The 16,943-nt window shown below is 43.2% G+C and overlaps 1 protein-coding gene across 1 annotated transcript; it reads left to right on the top strand.

Annotated features, from left to right (window-relative positions):
* The first annotated feature begins 51 nt into the window (after positions 1-51).
* Positions 52-11,802, top strand: zdhhc8a (zDHHC palmitoyltransferase 8a). Its single transcript, XM_085793412.1, has 10 exons — positions 52-487; positions 6,658-6,779; positions 6,889-7,046; positions 7,594-7,766; positions 7,880-7,982; positions 8,294-8,385; positions 8,478-8,598; positions 8,713-8,827; positions 9,266-9,378; positions 10,007-11,802. The coding sequence occupies exons 1-10, from the start codon at positions 381-383 to the stop codon at positions 11,333-11,335; spliced, it is 2,433 nt and encodes an 810-aa protein (XP_085649538.1). The 5' UTR covers positions 52-380; the 3' UTR covers positions 11,336-11,802.
* The last annotated feature ends 5,141 nt before the right edge of the window (positions 11,803-16,943 follow it).

Genomic DNA, 16,943 nt, shown 5'->3' on the forward strand with positions numbered 1-16,943 from the left:
TTTAATGCTCCACGTCATTCATGAGTAAAGCTCCACCTTAGGGGTAAACCAGAGGCAGCGGCATCTGTGCGCCGCTGCTGCTGCTGCCTGCCGGGACAGACAAGACGGACTGCGGGACTGAGCTCAGAGCTGCGCCGTTTTCTTTTCTTTTCTTTTTTCCCCTGATCTTTTTTTTTTAATTTTTTTTTTACTATGGTTTTCTTTTCCCAGCGCCCCGTGATTTACGAAGGGCTTTGTCCGAGAAACACTCTCAAAGAACAGCCACAACAAGAACAGAAACCACCACAACCAACAACCAACACTCCCTCCGGTGTGGTCGTTAGGCTATGAGCCGCCGCCGCCGCCGCTGCTGCTGCTGAGCCCGGAGAGGACGCAGCAGGATGCCCGCCGGCAGCTCCGACTACTCGCTGAAGCCCAGCGCCTTCATCCCGGTGTGCACGGCCGCCTGCCTCCTGGTCGGCTCTACCTCCCTGTTCTTCGTCTTCACGTAAGTCGTGCGACCCGCAAGGCAAGAGGAATGAAAAAGTTGGTGACATGCACTGTTGGTTTTGGCTCCACGGAGAATCCATACCCATCCATCTGTTTCCATCCAGACACCCATCTCTCCTCAACCATCATCATCCACCAGGTATCCTTCTTTCATACGGCTCAGTCTTTGTTTTAAGTGCATGTGGAATTATATTATGAGAATATAGCTTTTTAAAGATGTTGCATGATCTTTCTAAACATCCATATGGGACTTTTATTCTCTTTTTAATTTGTGGTTTTCTAAATCCTAACTTAATTTTTAGAAGAAAAAAAAAAAGGTTTAAATATAGAAATAAGAGCACAATTTCTGCTTCCTTTTCACTCACTTGACTGTAAAGGCAGAGACCCAGCAGGGGCGGCTAACATCTGACCTGGTTGGCTCACAGTGTGGGGCCAGTCTGGGTGCCTGCCCGGAGCACCCAGAGGACTCACTGTAAGCACAGTTCAGGGGATAATCAGCACGTATCAGCCTGTCATTTTGACCCACATGTGTCATAAATGTAGCTTGAGGAAATCAAATACACACCCAGCAAAAGCCGTTTAAATCTGTTTTTTTTTTGTGTGTGTGTAATTTTGTGTCAGGATCAGATTTGGAATTTGAATTTCAGTAGCTATAACGTACGGAGAAAATGTTGCGTTATTTAGACCTACTGGTGTGCGACACTCAGGCCAAGGCTGGATGCAGGAAAACATTAAATATAATGTTGTATAATCCCCTATAATCCAATCTAAGTGGTGACTATAGGTTTGCCTGATTGATTTATTTACAGTATTTCAAAGCCTTTACTCAGTGTATGTAGGCCTTCAGTAGGAACCATAAAGAAAGGACCAAAGCAGATATTCCAGGACCCTCAAATATCCATATCTGGTATCATAACAGATCATCTTATTGTGTTGAGGCTCCCACCTCATCAGCTCTGTTCCAGTATAGTGACCCTTGACCCCTGCAGCCATATCTGTCCTAGTTTCTCCTGTATTCTCCAGCCGTGCACCGTTTCCACTGGAATCTGACACCAGATTGGGAGTGTGGGATTAGGATCCTCTGGCTGATGACATGTGATCTCTCCCCCCTCCCCTCCCCCACCTGGGAAAAATGGAGTCTGGGATTTTTGAATATAGAATCAGCACACATTAACTGTAACCTCCTTGGAGTGACTTTCACTTAAGTTTATAAGCTATGATTATACCATATATTGCAAGATTATCGGTGTGTCAACATATTTAAGAAATCTTATTCCAACGCATCTCTCCTTTGGGGGGTGCCTAATCTGGGCGGATTAGACAGGAATTTGATGTATGAATACATATAGTTGTGTTGTATATTTGATATATATATTTAAAACTGGAGCTGTCAACACACTGAAACATAAAACAAATATGTTGACATGAAATGAATCTAACAATTTGACATTTGCAATAGACATAAGACTTTTGGCACTCGGAAACAGGTTGATGGAGAAATCCTGATGAGCTCCATCTATACTGTGTAAGAGAAGAAAAAAAAATCAATGGGCTGCTGACGTGATGGATTGAAAAGAGATCGCCTAATTGGGACTGCGGTGCTAAACCAGCAAAACCAGGACACTGCAAATGATTGAACGAGCGAGTGATGAATCTGCGTCTTATGGGACGAGGTTTGCATTTGAGCTGAAACGACCTTATAACTTGAAATTGCTTTTTAATCAAGACAGTCCAGTAGAATAGAGCTTAAAATCCCCTGACCTCATGACTCTCCTCTTTACTGACCTTTGAATAAAAAGTTGAAAACCACGCCGTCTGGCCGTGGCCGACCACCAAACTTGTCATGTGAGTCCTAAACAACATTAATTTAGAAATCCATGCATCCAACATGTAGACCATTCATATCAGCTTCAAGCAGGAAGTTGGAAACTCGTTCTTTTTTGGGAAACATTGGCAGAAACTCAGCATCTTGTTGGCTGCAACTGAATTATCCCAGTTTTCTGATATGAGCAATAAAGTGCTTGATATCCTGTGCATGTGCCAAGTCAGCAGCTGCAGCTGGAGTGACTCTCTTCCTCCCAAAAGCGGAGATGGGCAGGTGCTACAGTCTGTTCAACCCTCCTACCCCCAAAACTTGTTAACACTGAGTCAAAAGGACATCACTTGTCATGTGCCATAACATCACCCTGGCCTTTGCCTCCCTCAGTGTGAATCACAGGAACATGTATTAGTCAGTGAATGTCAACCAATTAGACCCTGCAACCTCAAAGAATCGCACTTTACTGTGTCAATATTTATTTCCAAAAAGTGCACGCCATTTTTCTTTCTTTTGGTACTTTTTCAATGCATAAACACTTTATTTTAACAAGGAAAAAACCCTGGAGCTATGTCTCCTTTCTCTACTGCAATCATCACTGTTAGTGCATCTGGGCCTCTGTGTGTACATTAGCAGTACAAGCATGCATCTCTCCATTTTCTGTTTCTGCAGCAGGTTTGGTAGAGTGAGAGAACGACCTTTTGTCTTCCTCTTCCCTGACGAATTTCATCAGTTACCGGTTTCCTGCTTTTGTTCCCCTGACCGTGAACTTTTGTTTGGGTTAGTGCTAAAGGTTCGGTGCATTGTTAAACTCAGACAGGTCAGACTACGCCCAACAAAAGCCCCCACAGACATCAGAGCGACCGAGAAAAAATGTCCCTCGCAAATTGACTGAGAAAATCTCCCTTATCTACTGTGTAAAGCCAGAAAATATATCGAAATTTAAAAAAAAAAAAAAAAAGCTGCATTCTCCAAAAATAAAATGTGCTTGCTCATGCTTAAAATTGCCGGTGTAGATTACAAAGAATTTAAAATGTCAGACTGTGTTAATTGTTTGTGTGTGAAATGTTGTAGTTGGAGCGCTGAAGTTTTCAGTGGAAGTGTAACCACCGTATTGAAATTCATATTTTAAATGTGCAGGACTATGTATCTCATTCACTATCTTCTTATCTTATATTGCTTTGCTTTAATGGATTAAAAAAAAATGTCTGTGCATGACACGCAGTGAGAACAGGAAAAGTCCCACATGTCATCATTGTGAGCACATGTGGAGATGCATGGCACGATCTGAGGTTACATATTCATCATCACCTGCGTTTCTGTGCTGATGCTGTGTCTAAAAAACCAGACGGCTCACATGACAATGATGTCATTGTGTGTAACTGTGAAATACAATAATATTTCACACAAATGGAGCCCTGGCTGCCGGCCTGTGGTGCACTTGCTGCTCGACCGAGTGCATGGTTGTCTGCTGTGCCACTGACCCACTGCGAGGACGGTGGGCAGTGGGCAGATTGCAGAGCAGCTTACTGTTCTGTGTGAATTAATACAGCTCTGCCTGGGCCTTTTCATTAGGTGGGGCTTGTCTTGCCACGCTGCAGTGTAATGAACTGCCTCTGCCTGCGCTCCAGATGGTCTCAGATCAATGATGCAGGCGGCGCAATGTCCATGCAGAGGCGCCCACTGTGTGGTCCTGTCCACAAGTCCTATCTATCTATCTATCTATCTATCTATCTATCTATCTATCTATCTATCTATCTATCTATCTATCTATCTATCTATCTATCTATCTATCTATCTATCTATCTATCTATCTATCTATCTATCTATCTATCTATCTATCTATGAGAAAGACATGTCTTGTCCTACTTCCAGTGTTTCTTCATCTACTGAACAGAGCCTGTGAATGCTGTTGCGTCATCATGTATATGAGGGGGGGGGCGGGGGTCCTGCAGTTATAGACTGCCAGTAAGTGAATCGATTGGATTGGATTTATCTCACGGTGCACAGTGTATAGCGGTGCGCTGTGATATATGATGAGCCTTGACTGCACGCTCTATGTGTTTAGCATCTAATGCGAGGCATCCACAATGCAGCCTGCACTGGCAGAAACGCTCTGTAATCCAGAGTTCATAATCCAGGGATTACTGGGTTTGCAGCTGGCACGGCATCAGCAGGCGTTCCTCTTGGGAGGTTGTGTGTGTGTACGAGTGTGTGTGTGTGTGTGTAGGGGGGTCGGACCCCTCCCCCCACAGACTAAAACCAGCCAGGGGTTTGGGGATTGGAGCTGCACTGGGGATGAAGTGCAGAGTTGAGGTGGATGACTCTTCATGTTGTCAGTGTTGTTTGACTTTTGGTCACACTTATGTTTAATCTCTTGTATGTGTTTACAGTGCTGTGACTCGCTCATATGTGAATAATTTTCATGGCAAAAAGTAAAAAAAATCTTTTTTACACATTTTCTGCTTCTCACGGTGTTTATTCTACAATGCAAGAAAATGCATGTTGAAAAGTGTTGACTATAGAAAATATAGAGAATTCCCATACAGTATATATGTAGGTTATACATGATGTTCAATCAAACACTGTTAATATAATCCAGTGAATCTTTTCCTCTCTGTCTACCACTGTAACCTGATTACACCGCCCCTCCCTCTAATCTCACACAGTAGAGATATAATCATACGCCCGTTCAGTATAGTTCAGCACACACACACACACACAGTCGATGGAAGAGATAAGTGATGGTTCTCTAAGATTTTAGGGCACAGGGAAAGATTACTGGGTAAAATCCTGACAGGGCTCAAAGATCAATACTATGTTTTCAAAAACAGAAAGGTTCAATGAGTTTCTTTTTTGTCGTTAACTGCTCTTACAATTCATGTAACATGTTCAAGCTCCGCTTATTTGACTTTCTTGAAACTTCCTTCTTTCATCTTCTTGTGCATTCACTCATGTAACGTTCACCCTTGCTGGACACCTTTATTATGGCTTTTTGACTGCTTATGATAATAATAATACTGTGCAAACCTTTATTCAAACAGACTGATACAGACTGACATTTGCTCATGGCAGATTTATGGTGTTGGTGTATAAATCGGCTGATAAGCGGCAAGAAAAGTGAAAATGGACAGTTTCTTTCACAAAGAGATACATTGAAAAAGAAAATGTACCATCTGCCAAAAATAATAATCAGCTGTAAATGTCATCAGTCCTCTAAAGCAGGGGTTCTCAACTAGTCTCACTCTGGGACCCACATTTTCCCATGGTCATTAAGTCACGACCCACTTTATAGAATTCAAACCAAGATTTTTTTTTAAAGCCTTTAAAAACTCATTTTGCTCTCTATTGAGCAAAGTGCATTTCAGAGCACATGAATGAAACTGAGGAGGACCATGACAACTGCATGTACAGAAGTGAATAAAATAATATCAAACTGCACAAAATGGAGACCAACAAAACGATACATTTGACTTCTAATGCATCTCTGCATTCAGAGCATGTTCACAAAAGTGAATAAATATCAAATTGCACAAAATAAAGACCCACAAAACAAACTGCATTCAGGCCACATTAATAAGAAACTGATATCTTTGCATTCAGAGCAAATAATAAGAAACTGAGGAGGACCATTACAACTGCATGTGTTCACATGACGCGTGCCTTTCAATATAAGTTACTTTTCAAAATAAAAGACATGTCCAACATCAGATGTGCATTAAATACTATTTACTTTTTTGACCAGCTGTCCGCGACCCATCCAGAACGGGTCCGCGACCCACTTTTGGGTCCTGACCCACCAGTTGAGAACCACTGCTCTAAACAGTAATGTGTCTGTGTCTTACTGTGAATATCTTTAAGTTTTTGACTGTTGCTTTGACGAAGATTGATACACTGAGACGAGCGAACATGTGATGAGTTTTTTTTTTGCTGCTCTACATATTATAATTAAATATTCAACAGATCAGTCGATGCCGAAAATACTGACTGCCCTTCAGGTGTCCATGCAGTTAGTGCAGGTCACAGAAACATTCTGCCTGGAGTGACTCGAATGTGAACCCACACTAATACATGCTTATCTCTCACTGTAAACAAGTACTTTGGGGATCCACGGCTCCCATCAGAATAAATAGGATGAAGATTATCCCTTAAAATCTTTGTTGTAGCTCTGATTTGTGTTAACATTAACCTCTACAGGATGGATACATGCTCGGCTCAGAGGCTCTTTGTCAGACCCTTGATTTATGTCAAGGATTCTGCTTTGACTCAACACTCAGTGACAAGTGCAGGAAACAATTTCTCTAATTTTATCTTTTCTGTGTGTGCGTGTGTGTGTGTGTGTGTGTATTCAGATGCCCATGGCTGGCTGTGACCATCTGCCCTGCTGTGCCACCATGTTGTGCCATCCTCTTCCTTTTTGTGCTGGCCAACTTCACCATGGCAACCTTTATGGATGCCGGTGTCCTCCCGATGGGTTCGTAATCAAAGTGACATTACAGCTTACAGCAGGAGAAATAACTTTCTTTCATTTTGTGTCAAGTGTCGTTATGCAATTGCTTCTCTTTTTTTCTTTCTTTCTCCAGCTAATGAGGATGAGGACAAAGACGACGAGTTCCGCGCTCCGCTGTACAAGAACGTGGACGTGAAGGGCGTCCAGGTGCGGATGAAGTGGTGTGCGTCGTGTCACTTCTACAGACCCCCGCGCTGCTCGCACTGCAGCGTCTGCGACCACTGCGTGGAGGTGAGCGCGTGGAAAGGAGAGCGGTGCGAGTTATTGATAGTGGCAGATTTAGTGAGGAATACAACCTGCAGGGGGAGGGCGCGGACAAACGTGGGGGAATTTAAATGTGGGGGAATGAGTGGCGAGAGTGACATAATAAAATGCATGAGTGGACAGATCAGGGAGAAACGTGAGTAGCGTTTGAGCGAGCGGAGCACTGTGTGTGTGTGGGGAAAGTCAATAAAGGGGGATTTCTGCAGCGAATGATGGACAGAGTGTGATGGAGGGGGAGAGAGAGAGAGAGAGAGTTCTCATTAATCAGGTTAATCCTTTTCTCAGATCCTTTGTAGTCTCAGTAGAAATGCAATTTGAAAAACAGTTCAGACAGCCTCCATTAAAGGCAGTGTATTTAGAAAGCACTGTGGATATTTTACAAGCCGCTGAGCCACCGGTGGATCTGTGGTGCAAAATATTTCATACAGACAGAATGACAAATGTGTTTATTTTATTGCTTTCGGTTAATTTATTTCCTTTTTTTGCCCCCCCCCCCATATCATGTCCTGTCCAGGACTTCGACCATCACTGTCCGTGGGTGAACAATTGCATCGGGAGGCGCAACTACCGCTACTTCTTCCTGTTTCTGTTGTCGCTGACACTTCACATGATTGCTGTCTTCACCTTTGGCCTCATATACGTCCTGCACCACATGGATGAATTATGGAAGCTGCACTGCACCGTCACGTATCCTTACACTCACTGTGTGTGTGTGTGTGCATCTGTCTGTGCTTTTATATCTTGCACTGTTTCTCTCATTGAGACCAACACAAAGCAGTTTTCCTGATCTGTATTTCCAGTTTGGTAGTCATCAGTATATCAGGACTGTTTCTAATCCCGGTCCTGGGTCTGACTGGATTCCACCTGTACCTGGTATCCAGAGGGCGCACCACAAATGAACAAGTGGGTATTTATTTTACATTTAGAATATTAGGTAACGCTTTATAATAAATACACACTATTAAGCATTAGTTAAGCATTAATAAATACTGAATTCTTCATTTATAACACATGAATACTCATTAGTATGTAGTTATAAATAAAGTTAGTGCTTATCAATGATGAGTAAAACATTTTATAAACTACATACCAATGAGTATTCATGTGTTATAAATGATGAATTCAGTATTGTTACCAAATATTATACTGCTATCAGTATCAGGATCAATTACATGAGCAATAATGTCGTTAATACGCTTTTATCCCCCCCACAGGTAACTGGGAAGTTTCAGGGTGGAGTAAATCCTTTTACACGAGGTTGCTGCAACAACCTGGAATATCTGGTCTGCAGTCCTATTTCCCCAAAGTGAGAGACATTTTACTTTATTTTCATCATTTTAGGAAGCCATATTCACATAAGCTGACACTTTGCTGTCTCTGTCTGTCCTGTGACACCAGGTACACGGCCAGGCCCTATAGGAAAACAGTCATCCACGTTCAGCCTCCGTTCCTGAGGCCAGAAATCGACAGGCAGATGGCGGTGAAAGTCAGGGACAACGGGATACACAGCCAGGATAAAGTAGGCACAAACATTTCAATATTTTCTCACATGTCACATAAGGACTGTGACTTCATTTGTCAGAGGATATAATTAGATCGCTCATGTTTTTTCTCACTCTTTGTATCCTGCCAGCAAACCTCAGCCGGAGCTGTCGAGCTGTCAGACATCAAGCAGCTGAAAACTCCACCGCCACTGCCACCCAAACCAGAGCACGGCCTGCTGAAGAGCCAAATAACTGCCATGGATGGTACGGTAGAATGACAGATATGTAACTGTGATAAGAAGAAACAGCCCTGCAGCAATATCTCCACAGACAGAGATACACTGAGTCTATATCTATATATACAGTATGCCTGATCAGATTCTGTATTGAGGTCAACGAAAACAATGTATTGATTCTAACTACAAGTATCGTCTTTTCAGTGAACACAGGCAATGTGTATTAAACCACGCCTAAAAATAGTTCCCAGACAATGCACTATATTATATATATATATATTATATCATAATATATAAAGTACCTGTATATATTTTTTGACAAATCAAAAAAAAAAAAGATTCAGTCTGAATCAATGTGCTCAGAGCTTCGTGTCACTGACGTTGTAATGGATTTGTTGACATAAGATAGTTATAGATTATTGCCATTCATTTTCTTTAAATCCATTCTTTATGGTTTCTTTTTCAGAGATGGGACATCACACCAAATCCATCATTCCTGTGTCCATTCCCACTGTGCCACAGCTGCGGCCAGTCCTGGAGGCCATATCCAGGGGATCGTCACCCATTCCACCAGAGCAGGTGCTTTTCAGTCTGGGTTAAAGAGGAACTATGCAAGATTTCGACCTTTATTCAATTTAATTGATTAGTTAGTAAACAGCTTCGGAGTAATTGTGATGGTTAAATGACTTGTTACGAGGGAGAATAGAGGCTCTCTGCCTTCCACCTAGTGTCTCTCTGCCGAAAACCAACCTTGCAAGATCAGTGTCTCCAACCCGGAGTCCCAGCTCTCGCCTCGGCGGCACCGCGACACAAACAATCTGTATAATCTTACTTATGACAGATAAGACTCCATAAATACACACATAATAACACGTATATGATATATAACATTATCCACCACTCCATGGATTGCCTTCTTGTCGGCTTTGTTGAAAACAAATGCACATGGCCAGGTGGGAGGGAGGAGGGTTAGCAAAACATCGAAAAAGCTACTGGACTTGCATAGTTCCGCTTTAAATTTTTTATATCTTTTAAAGTATATTTTGGGGCTTTTTTGCCTTTATTTGATTGAGTACAGTTTGAGAGGGAATGACATGCAGCAAAGCTATATTGCTGTATTTCCCTTGTTAAATTGTAGGGATGTAATTCCAGCAGTAATATCCAGTTCTTTGTTTTGATCCCGGCTGTTTTTTGTTGTGTTGTTCAGCTACTGAGGACGTCAGAGCATCAAGGGAACAACAGAAGTCCTGACCTCCGCTTTGAGGCTAGAGAAAGCCCGTTGAGAGGCAGCCAGCAGGTGGGTCTACCTGCCCAGTCTCCTCTCCAGAGCAGGACGGCCTCCAGCTCGCTGCAGCTCAACTCTCTGACGCTCAACTCCCGCTCCCTCACCCTCAAACACAGCAGCCGGCACGGGAGCAAATCCCAGCTGCCGGCCGTGCACGCTGACGGTTTGGGACCCAATCCCCCGCTGGGCGTCATCTCCTCCTCCGGCCTCCTGGCCAACCACAGCAGCAGCAGCAGCAGCAGCCTCTCCTATGACAACCTCATCAACCCCGCAGACCCTCCTCAGTTCCTGACTCAGAGAGGGGGGCCTCCGGTCGGCTACCACGCTCACTTCATGACGCTGGGCGCAGACGGCAGCATCGTGCAGCGGCCCCCTCCTCACGCCTACAGCCCCGTGTTTATGGGCGTCACCAGACAGTCCCCTCAGCCTCGGGACCCCTCGCCCTCTTTGCAGGGTCTCGCCTCGAGGGATCACTCGCCCTCCTTCCAAGGATTCATTCAAAGAGACCCTTCTCCCGCTTTTCAAGGGCTCATGCCGAGAGACCTCGCCACCCAAAGCGTGTCGACTCGAGACGTCCCCCCTCCGGGCGTGACCATGCGTGAGCTGACCTCTCAGAGTCTCCGAGACAGCCTCCGTGATCTGGGCCCGCAGGGTCTGGCGCCTCAGCTGTCCGCCACCGCGCGTTACGACAACTTCTCCAAAACCATCATGGCGTCGATCCACGAGAGGCGGGAGATGGAGGAGAGGGAGAGGATGCTGCGTCTCCAGGCCAGATCCCAGGCGCTCTACGGCCCCGACATGGGGATCTACGACATCCCCAGCAGGAGGAGTCTGCCGCCGCCGCCGCCGGACAACATCCGACCTCCCGGCTCCCGTGGGCCGACCCCTCCGGCCTACGGCTCCAGGGAGTTTCTGATGAGCACCGGCATCCTGGGTTACGGCCTGAGGACCTCGCCCCTCTCCAGCTCCTCCACGTCGTCTCTGACTCGAGGCCCCAAGACGTCCAGCTCTCCCCTGCAGAGCAGCAGCAGCAGCAGCCTGCAGAGCAAGGGCCGGTCCTCCTCCCCGGCCTACTGTCCTCCCGACAGACAGACGCAGCCGCTCCCTTCCTCTACCTCCACCCTGCCCCGCTTACCCTCCTCCTCCACGTCCTCTGCCCCTTCCTACACCTCGTACGCCAACGCAAAACGATCCTCGCTCACGTACTCTTCCGAGGGTAAGGACTCAGTCACTCTGGGAGCCCTGAAATAATAAAAAAAAAGAAAAGAAAAATCTCTTTTTCTCTGATGGAGTGAATGAATCATCTATGCAGCATTACTCTCAGTCCTCACAGCTCCAAAATACTTTGTAAATAAGAGGCCATTTGGGACTTTCCTATGTGGGAGGGTGTGTAAGAAACAAATACACAATGAAGAATAAACTTAGAAATATTCTTGATAAAGTCACGTAACTTTGACCAAATCTGAAAACCAGTGAATCTCAGGATAGTTGTGCCTCCTCTTACAAACAGAGCGAGCTCTATAAACTCAATCAAAGCAGAAGAGCTATGTGAGGAATACAGATTAACTTATTATCTGTTTCTATGTGTTTTGATATTGCTTTTGTGAAACTATGTAATACCACACATTGTCTAATTTTCCTTCTGCTGAAAAAAAACAAACCCTAATTTAATAGATTTTTGTAGTTGTTTATATGAATAAACCTATTTTGTAATTTTCCATCCTGTTTATGTTATTTTCTGGTGTGAATGGCTGTCAACGAAGGATGTAGAAACTGACACAATGAAAGAGCTTTTACATTTCTTAAAGCAGCACAAGGTAAAAATTAATTGAACTGTGGGTTGTAGGACGTAATTGAAATTTCTTACCCTTTTCTTTTTTACAAATGACAGGATAATTTTAGCTGATAACGCGGCAGATGATATACGCAACGGAGAAAGAGCCAGAATGTATTTTAATCTGTCCATTCACTTCCTTCTCAAACTGCTGCATTTGTACAGCAGTGATGACAGCTCTGCTGGGAGAAAATTAAATTATGACGGGTAGTAATAGAGAGCTAAGTGACATGCAGCTGTATGGTGGAGCGATTTTGCCCGCTCTGTGATGGCAGTTTCTGGATTGAATTTGCTCACAGCGCCCTCTAGGGGTCAGTTTCAGAAGGTGGTGTGATGTGAGTGGGGCAAATCTGCACCAGTAGATGATGCTGTTGTGTGTGAAATGCCGCTGCAGTGTCTGATCTTGAGATAGTACTATTTTGAACAGTGTTGTATTGTCACTGCAGATATTTCACATTGAAATAATAATGTGTCAGAGGGTCAGATGAGAAATCCAATGACAATTTTTTTTGCTTTTTACTTTTTCACTGCAGCAGAAGTGGCCTTCACTCCCTGGACTTGCTCATATGTCATTCAGACTCAGAAACATTTCTCAAGACAGAACCTTCATTTACTTTGAGCCGAGAGAGAAAAATCTCATTTTTATTGACAATAAATGACAGAGGTTGGAGCTTTTTCATGTGAGTTATTGTTGGGCGTGACCTTACAGCAGGTGGACGTGCAGATACTGCGAGAGAGCTTGAAAGGCCCCGACTGATTTAAAGTGCTGGCAGGAATTCACAGTACAGTCAGAAAAAAGTGACAGATCTCTCACCAGCCTGGTAAATTCAGAGGGATTTGAAAAAAAAAAAGAAAAAGAAAAAAGCCAGACTCACTCTCACAAGCTTTAGTTAAAATCCTGACAGCAACAAAAAGATCTGGAGCATGAACAAAACAAAATGTGTGCCAGAGAGCAACCACCATTGTTCAGTAGTCATCAGAGCAGTTGTTCCTGCCAAAAATATCTATCAAGATTTCATAGAGGAATTCAGAGAAGGATGAGGACAATTCAGGACCTTCAAAGCTTTATCAGAAGCAGATAGGTGAACAAGCTGCTTTGTATTGATCTTCTCTTTGTGTGTTTTAATCTGTTAGTTTCATTGTATGTAGTATCGATCAGGACAGAACAGTGAGTCAGCACTGCTCACTTTTTTAATAATACACACAGCTCAACAAGAAAAAAATATGAAAGACCCAGTGAGAGACATCTGATCATCCATGACTACATGTCTGATCCTTTTTCAAAGTGTCAGTGTTTCAACTTGAAACGAAAGCAGCCAGTGTATTAAAGGATAAGTTCACAGTTTTTCAACACTCAACGCAAGCTCCAGGCTGTTTCAGGTTCGAGCCCTGAAGAGATAATTTATTAATCCTACTGCAATTCAGTGAAATTGAAGCTACAGTGCAGTCTCAGTATTAGAGTTAGTCAGTATTCAATTAGTGAAAGTTTCTGACAGTTTCTTAAAAAAAAAAAAAAAAAAAGTTATCATCAGGGAGAAACATACAAAATCCTTTCAGCACAATTACACATAAAACAAAACAACAAAAACATATGTACAATAAACATATGGCACATACACCACTTGCACAATTACACCAAAATATGTTCTCCCATCTGTTGCTCTCCCTTTAAATGTAAAGTAAAGAACAAAGTAAGTGAGCATCTGAACAAGGGATGTCACACTTAATCATTTTTCTATTTACAGCAACTTTTTAGTCGTCTCAGTAGCCTAGTTAATAGTCTGGTCCTTCAAACGATATAATAAAGGTACTTAAAGCAGCTCTGGTCTCCGTCAACTATATCTGATTGATTTTGACCACCATCTCAGTTTCATCCCGACATCCAAATTAAAATTATACCTTTTTTCTCCTCAAAATCATTTGTCAGAGTGGATAAAATATAAAATTTGGTGTATTACTGTGTGTCGACATGAAGCTAACGCAGTTTTAAAAACACATCAGCCTCCTGTTCCCACTTCTCATGCAAAAACGAGTTTCCCAAATCTTCAAAAAAACACTGTGTTCAGGAGAAAGAACCTGTATTGCTGTTGGACAGTATCTCGGTTATGAAATAAAGGACTTTATCAAAGCAGCACAGCAATTTTGGGGAAGGCTGCTGCTTGACATGAAGTATTTATGAGGTGTGTGTGATTCAATCACTGTTTTATATCTGTTCGGTCTGACAACAGAAAGAGAAAAAATGACATCAGTTATATTGTAAATTTGGCTTTAACAGTGAAGGTGACCACAGTGAGAGGTGGAGACTCAGCAGCTTAACCACCTCTCCTATCCCCTCGATCAATCATTTCAAATATTGATGCTGTCGATCACACACAGAGCTGTCGTCGCACATCACAGACCGGGGCTGTGTCTCTGTCTTATCAGCTGTTGGCTGTGATGTGCTGTTTTCTCACTTGCCAACTGTGGAGACGTAAATTAAACATAAAACTTTGAAGACACCTTCAATGTCTCAACTATCAAACTTTCCCCACTGTTTTCACATTGTCAGCTTGAGCTGAGAAACAAACACTGATGAGCTCATCATTGATCGTTGATCACGACATGCATCATCACCACGGAGACACAGACAAATCACATTGCCATCATTACAAACAGTAACTCTTCACAATAAAACGTTCACACTCTCCTTTGTATTAACAGTTATATATATATATATTATCTAACACATACCTGTTAGTTTCTTGTCCCATTCTGTTTTTCCTGCTTTGTGCATCTAGGTTGTTGTTTGTCTCAGGGAGATAATAATAGTGCAGAAATGGCAGTGTAATTTTGTCCTCTCATAGAAATTACACTCCTATTTTAAATCCAGCACAATCTTGACATTTTCCTGCGAGGGACTGAGTAAAAAAAAAAGAAAGAAAAGAAAACTCAACACACAAGCTGATGTTGTAGAAAAAATGCCGGAGAGGCATTTGAATGATCTGATGTTTCATCTTTCCTTGTACTCTCCTCCCTGTTGTTTTCTTGCTGTTTTATGCTCCCCCTGCCCCACACCCCCTCCCACCCACCCTACTTTCTGTAGCTGGGGGTAAGATGGTAATGATGGTAATGACAAGGCTGCTGTGCAAAGAGGGATTGCAAGTTATTGAGTTAGAAGAGTGGATCAAAAGTACTCAGTGCAGACAGTGGTGTCTGAAAAGCCCCCCCATCTTACATCATGCTATTTCTTTTTCTATTTTTTTTAACAATGTTTTCCTCATAACAAACACATGCAAAAAAAAAAGAGAAAAAGCTGCTGCCCTCAGAACTCTGTGTTCCTGGTCTGCTCTCCGTCCACTGTACCACACTGCAGACCTTTCGGTGACAAAGCCTTCAGTCTGGCTGCCCCCACTAACCCCCACTAACCCACTCTCTGTGGACTCTCTCCCTCCTTAAATCCGCCACGCCCCGACCCTGGACCCTGGACACTGGACACTTTTAAATCAGCCCTCAAGACCAAGACACACCTTTTCTCCATGGCCTTTCCTAATTAGTTATTCAGTTTTCTGCCCCTTTTGTTTACTGTAAAGCGGCTTTGGTTTTTTTTTTTTTGCAGGGCGCAACATAAATGAAGTTATTATTATCAAATTTATTTCAATTGTGTCCCAAGCTGCACGTACACTATATATGATATTCTCATCACACTGATTACAAGCTAATTCATGTGCACTGCAAACATTAAACACAAGTTAAAAGGTCTGCCCTGTGCAGATATAGTTTTGGTCAAGTTGCCCCCCAGGTTATGAGAGAACCAGGTCTTAGATTTCTGCATCCATTTCAGTCCATTTATGCAAAATCGAACACCAACACCTCTTCCAAGAATGAGACTCTCTCTCTCTTTATACAGAGAACACACAGTTCAACTGTTTTATAGAGAGGGTGGAGAGTTTTCAATGAAAACTGTCTGATGTGTTTCTAGTGACACCGAGGAAAAAGACTCTATCATTGGAAAAGTACCCACTTAAAGAAAGGAATGTGGATTCGTTCTTTATTTCATACCAGACAGCGTGGAGAAGGGGACGATTTGTCCTGACAAACAACACCTTCATTGTAAATCTAATAATGTGAATTTTGCTTGAAGACAGACTTGAAAATATGAGGAGTTGCAGACAGTCAGATACCTCAAAACCTGGGCAAAAAACAAAACAAAACAAAACAAAAACTACCAGCATGGCTTCACTGATTCTCTAAACATAACCTTTACTGTGTGTGTTCACTGATAAGTAAACAATGCTAATGTTCTGAATGTCATTAGCTCCCAGTCGAGACGCTGCCACGGCCAGAAGCCATGTGACTTCACAAACTAAACCTAATAATAACAACAACTAAATAACCAGTGCTTATTGTTGAGTAGCTCAATCACACTCAGTGTTTCCTGCCTCTGATATCACACGCTCCACCGCGTTGCCATGGGATCCTGTTACGTCTCGGAGCATATGAGGCTTCATGTGGGGAATATGGACTCATGATAACCTCATGACATGAGCTGATTTCATTCTAATCAGTCTCTAAGTCACCTAAATCTTTCATGATACTCCTTCGGATGCTGCAGACTGACCTACATTTGTGCCGCTGACTCTCTCGTTTGCTGTGGGTGTACCTCTCTCTCTCTCTCTCTCTCTCTCTTTCTCTCAGTCTCTTTCTCTCAGCTCATTGATATGCCTGATCATCAGAGGCATCGCTGAACTGGCTGATTGTCATTTTCAGCTGCAGTGCCACTGATGCATTTCATTTCCTCTCTGGGCTCTCTGTTGGTGTGATTAAGCACTCGCTGCACTGACACTTGACAAGAAGGAGTTGGATTAATGGCAACCCTGTGTTGTTTTCTTCCTCAGAGGAAGGGGAGGTGGTGGTGGAGGGGGAGGAGGAGTGGTGTGTGTGTGTGGGGGGGGCAGGTTTTATAATATTTACATTGCATGCATGGTGGTGCTGCTTCAGGAGAAGTTGTGCTCTAGCTGTATGGGTGATCCAGACTGGCAGCTGTTG

The sequence above is a fragment of the Trachurus japonicus genome, chromosome 12, assembly GCF_045865225.1.
Source record: "Trachurus japonicus isolate A0001 chromosome 12, Traja_1.0".
Taxonomy (NCBI): Eukaryota; Metazoa; Chordata; class Actinopteri; order Carangiformes; family Carangidae; genus Trachurus; species Trachurus japonicus.

Excerpts from the sequence above, each read along its gene's own strand:
- zdhhc8a (XM_085793412.1), top strand. The coding sequence starts at position 381 with ATGCCCGCCGGCAGCTCCGACTACTCGCTGAAGCCCAGCGCCTTCATC. Across the intron at positions 7,767-7,879 it reads AAGCTGCACTGCACCGTCAC|TTTGGTAGTCATCAGTATAT; the intron begins GTATCCTTACAC and ends CTGTATTTCCAG. Across the intron at positions 8,386-8,477 it reads TGCAGTCCTATTTCCCCAAA|GTACACGGCCAGGCCCTATA; the intron begins GTGAGAGACATT and ends CTGTGACACCAG.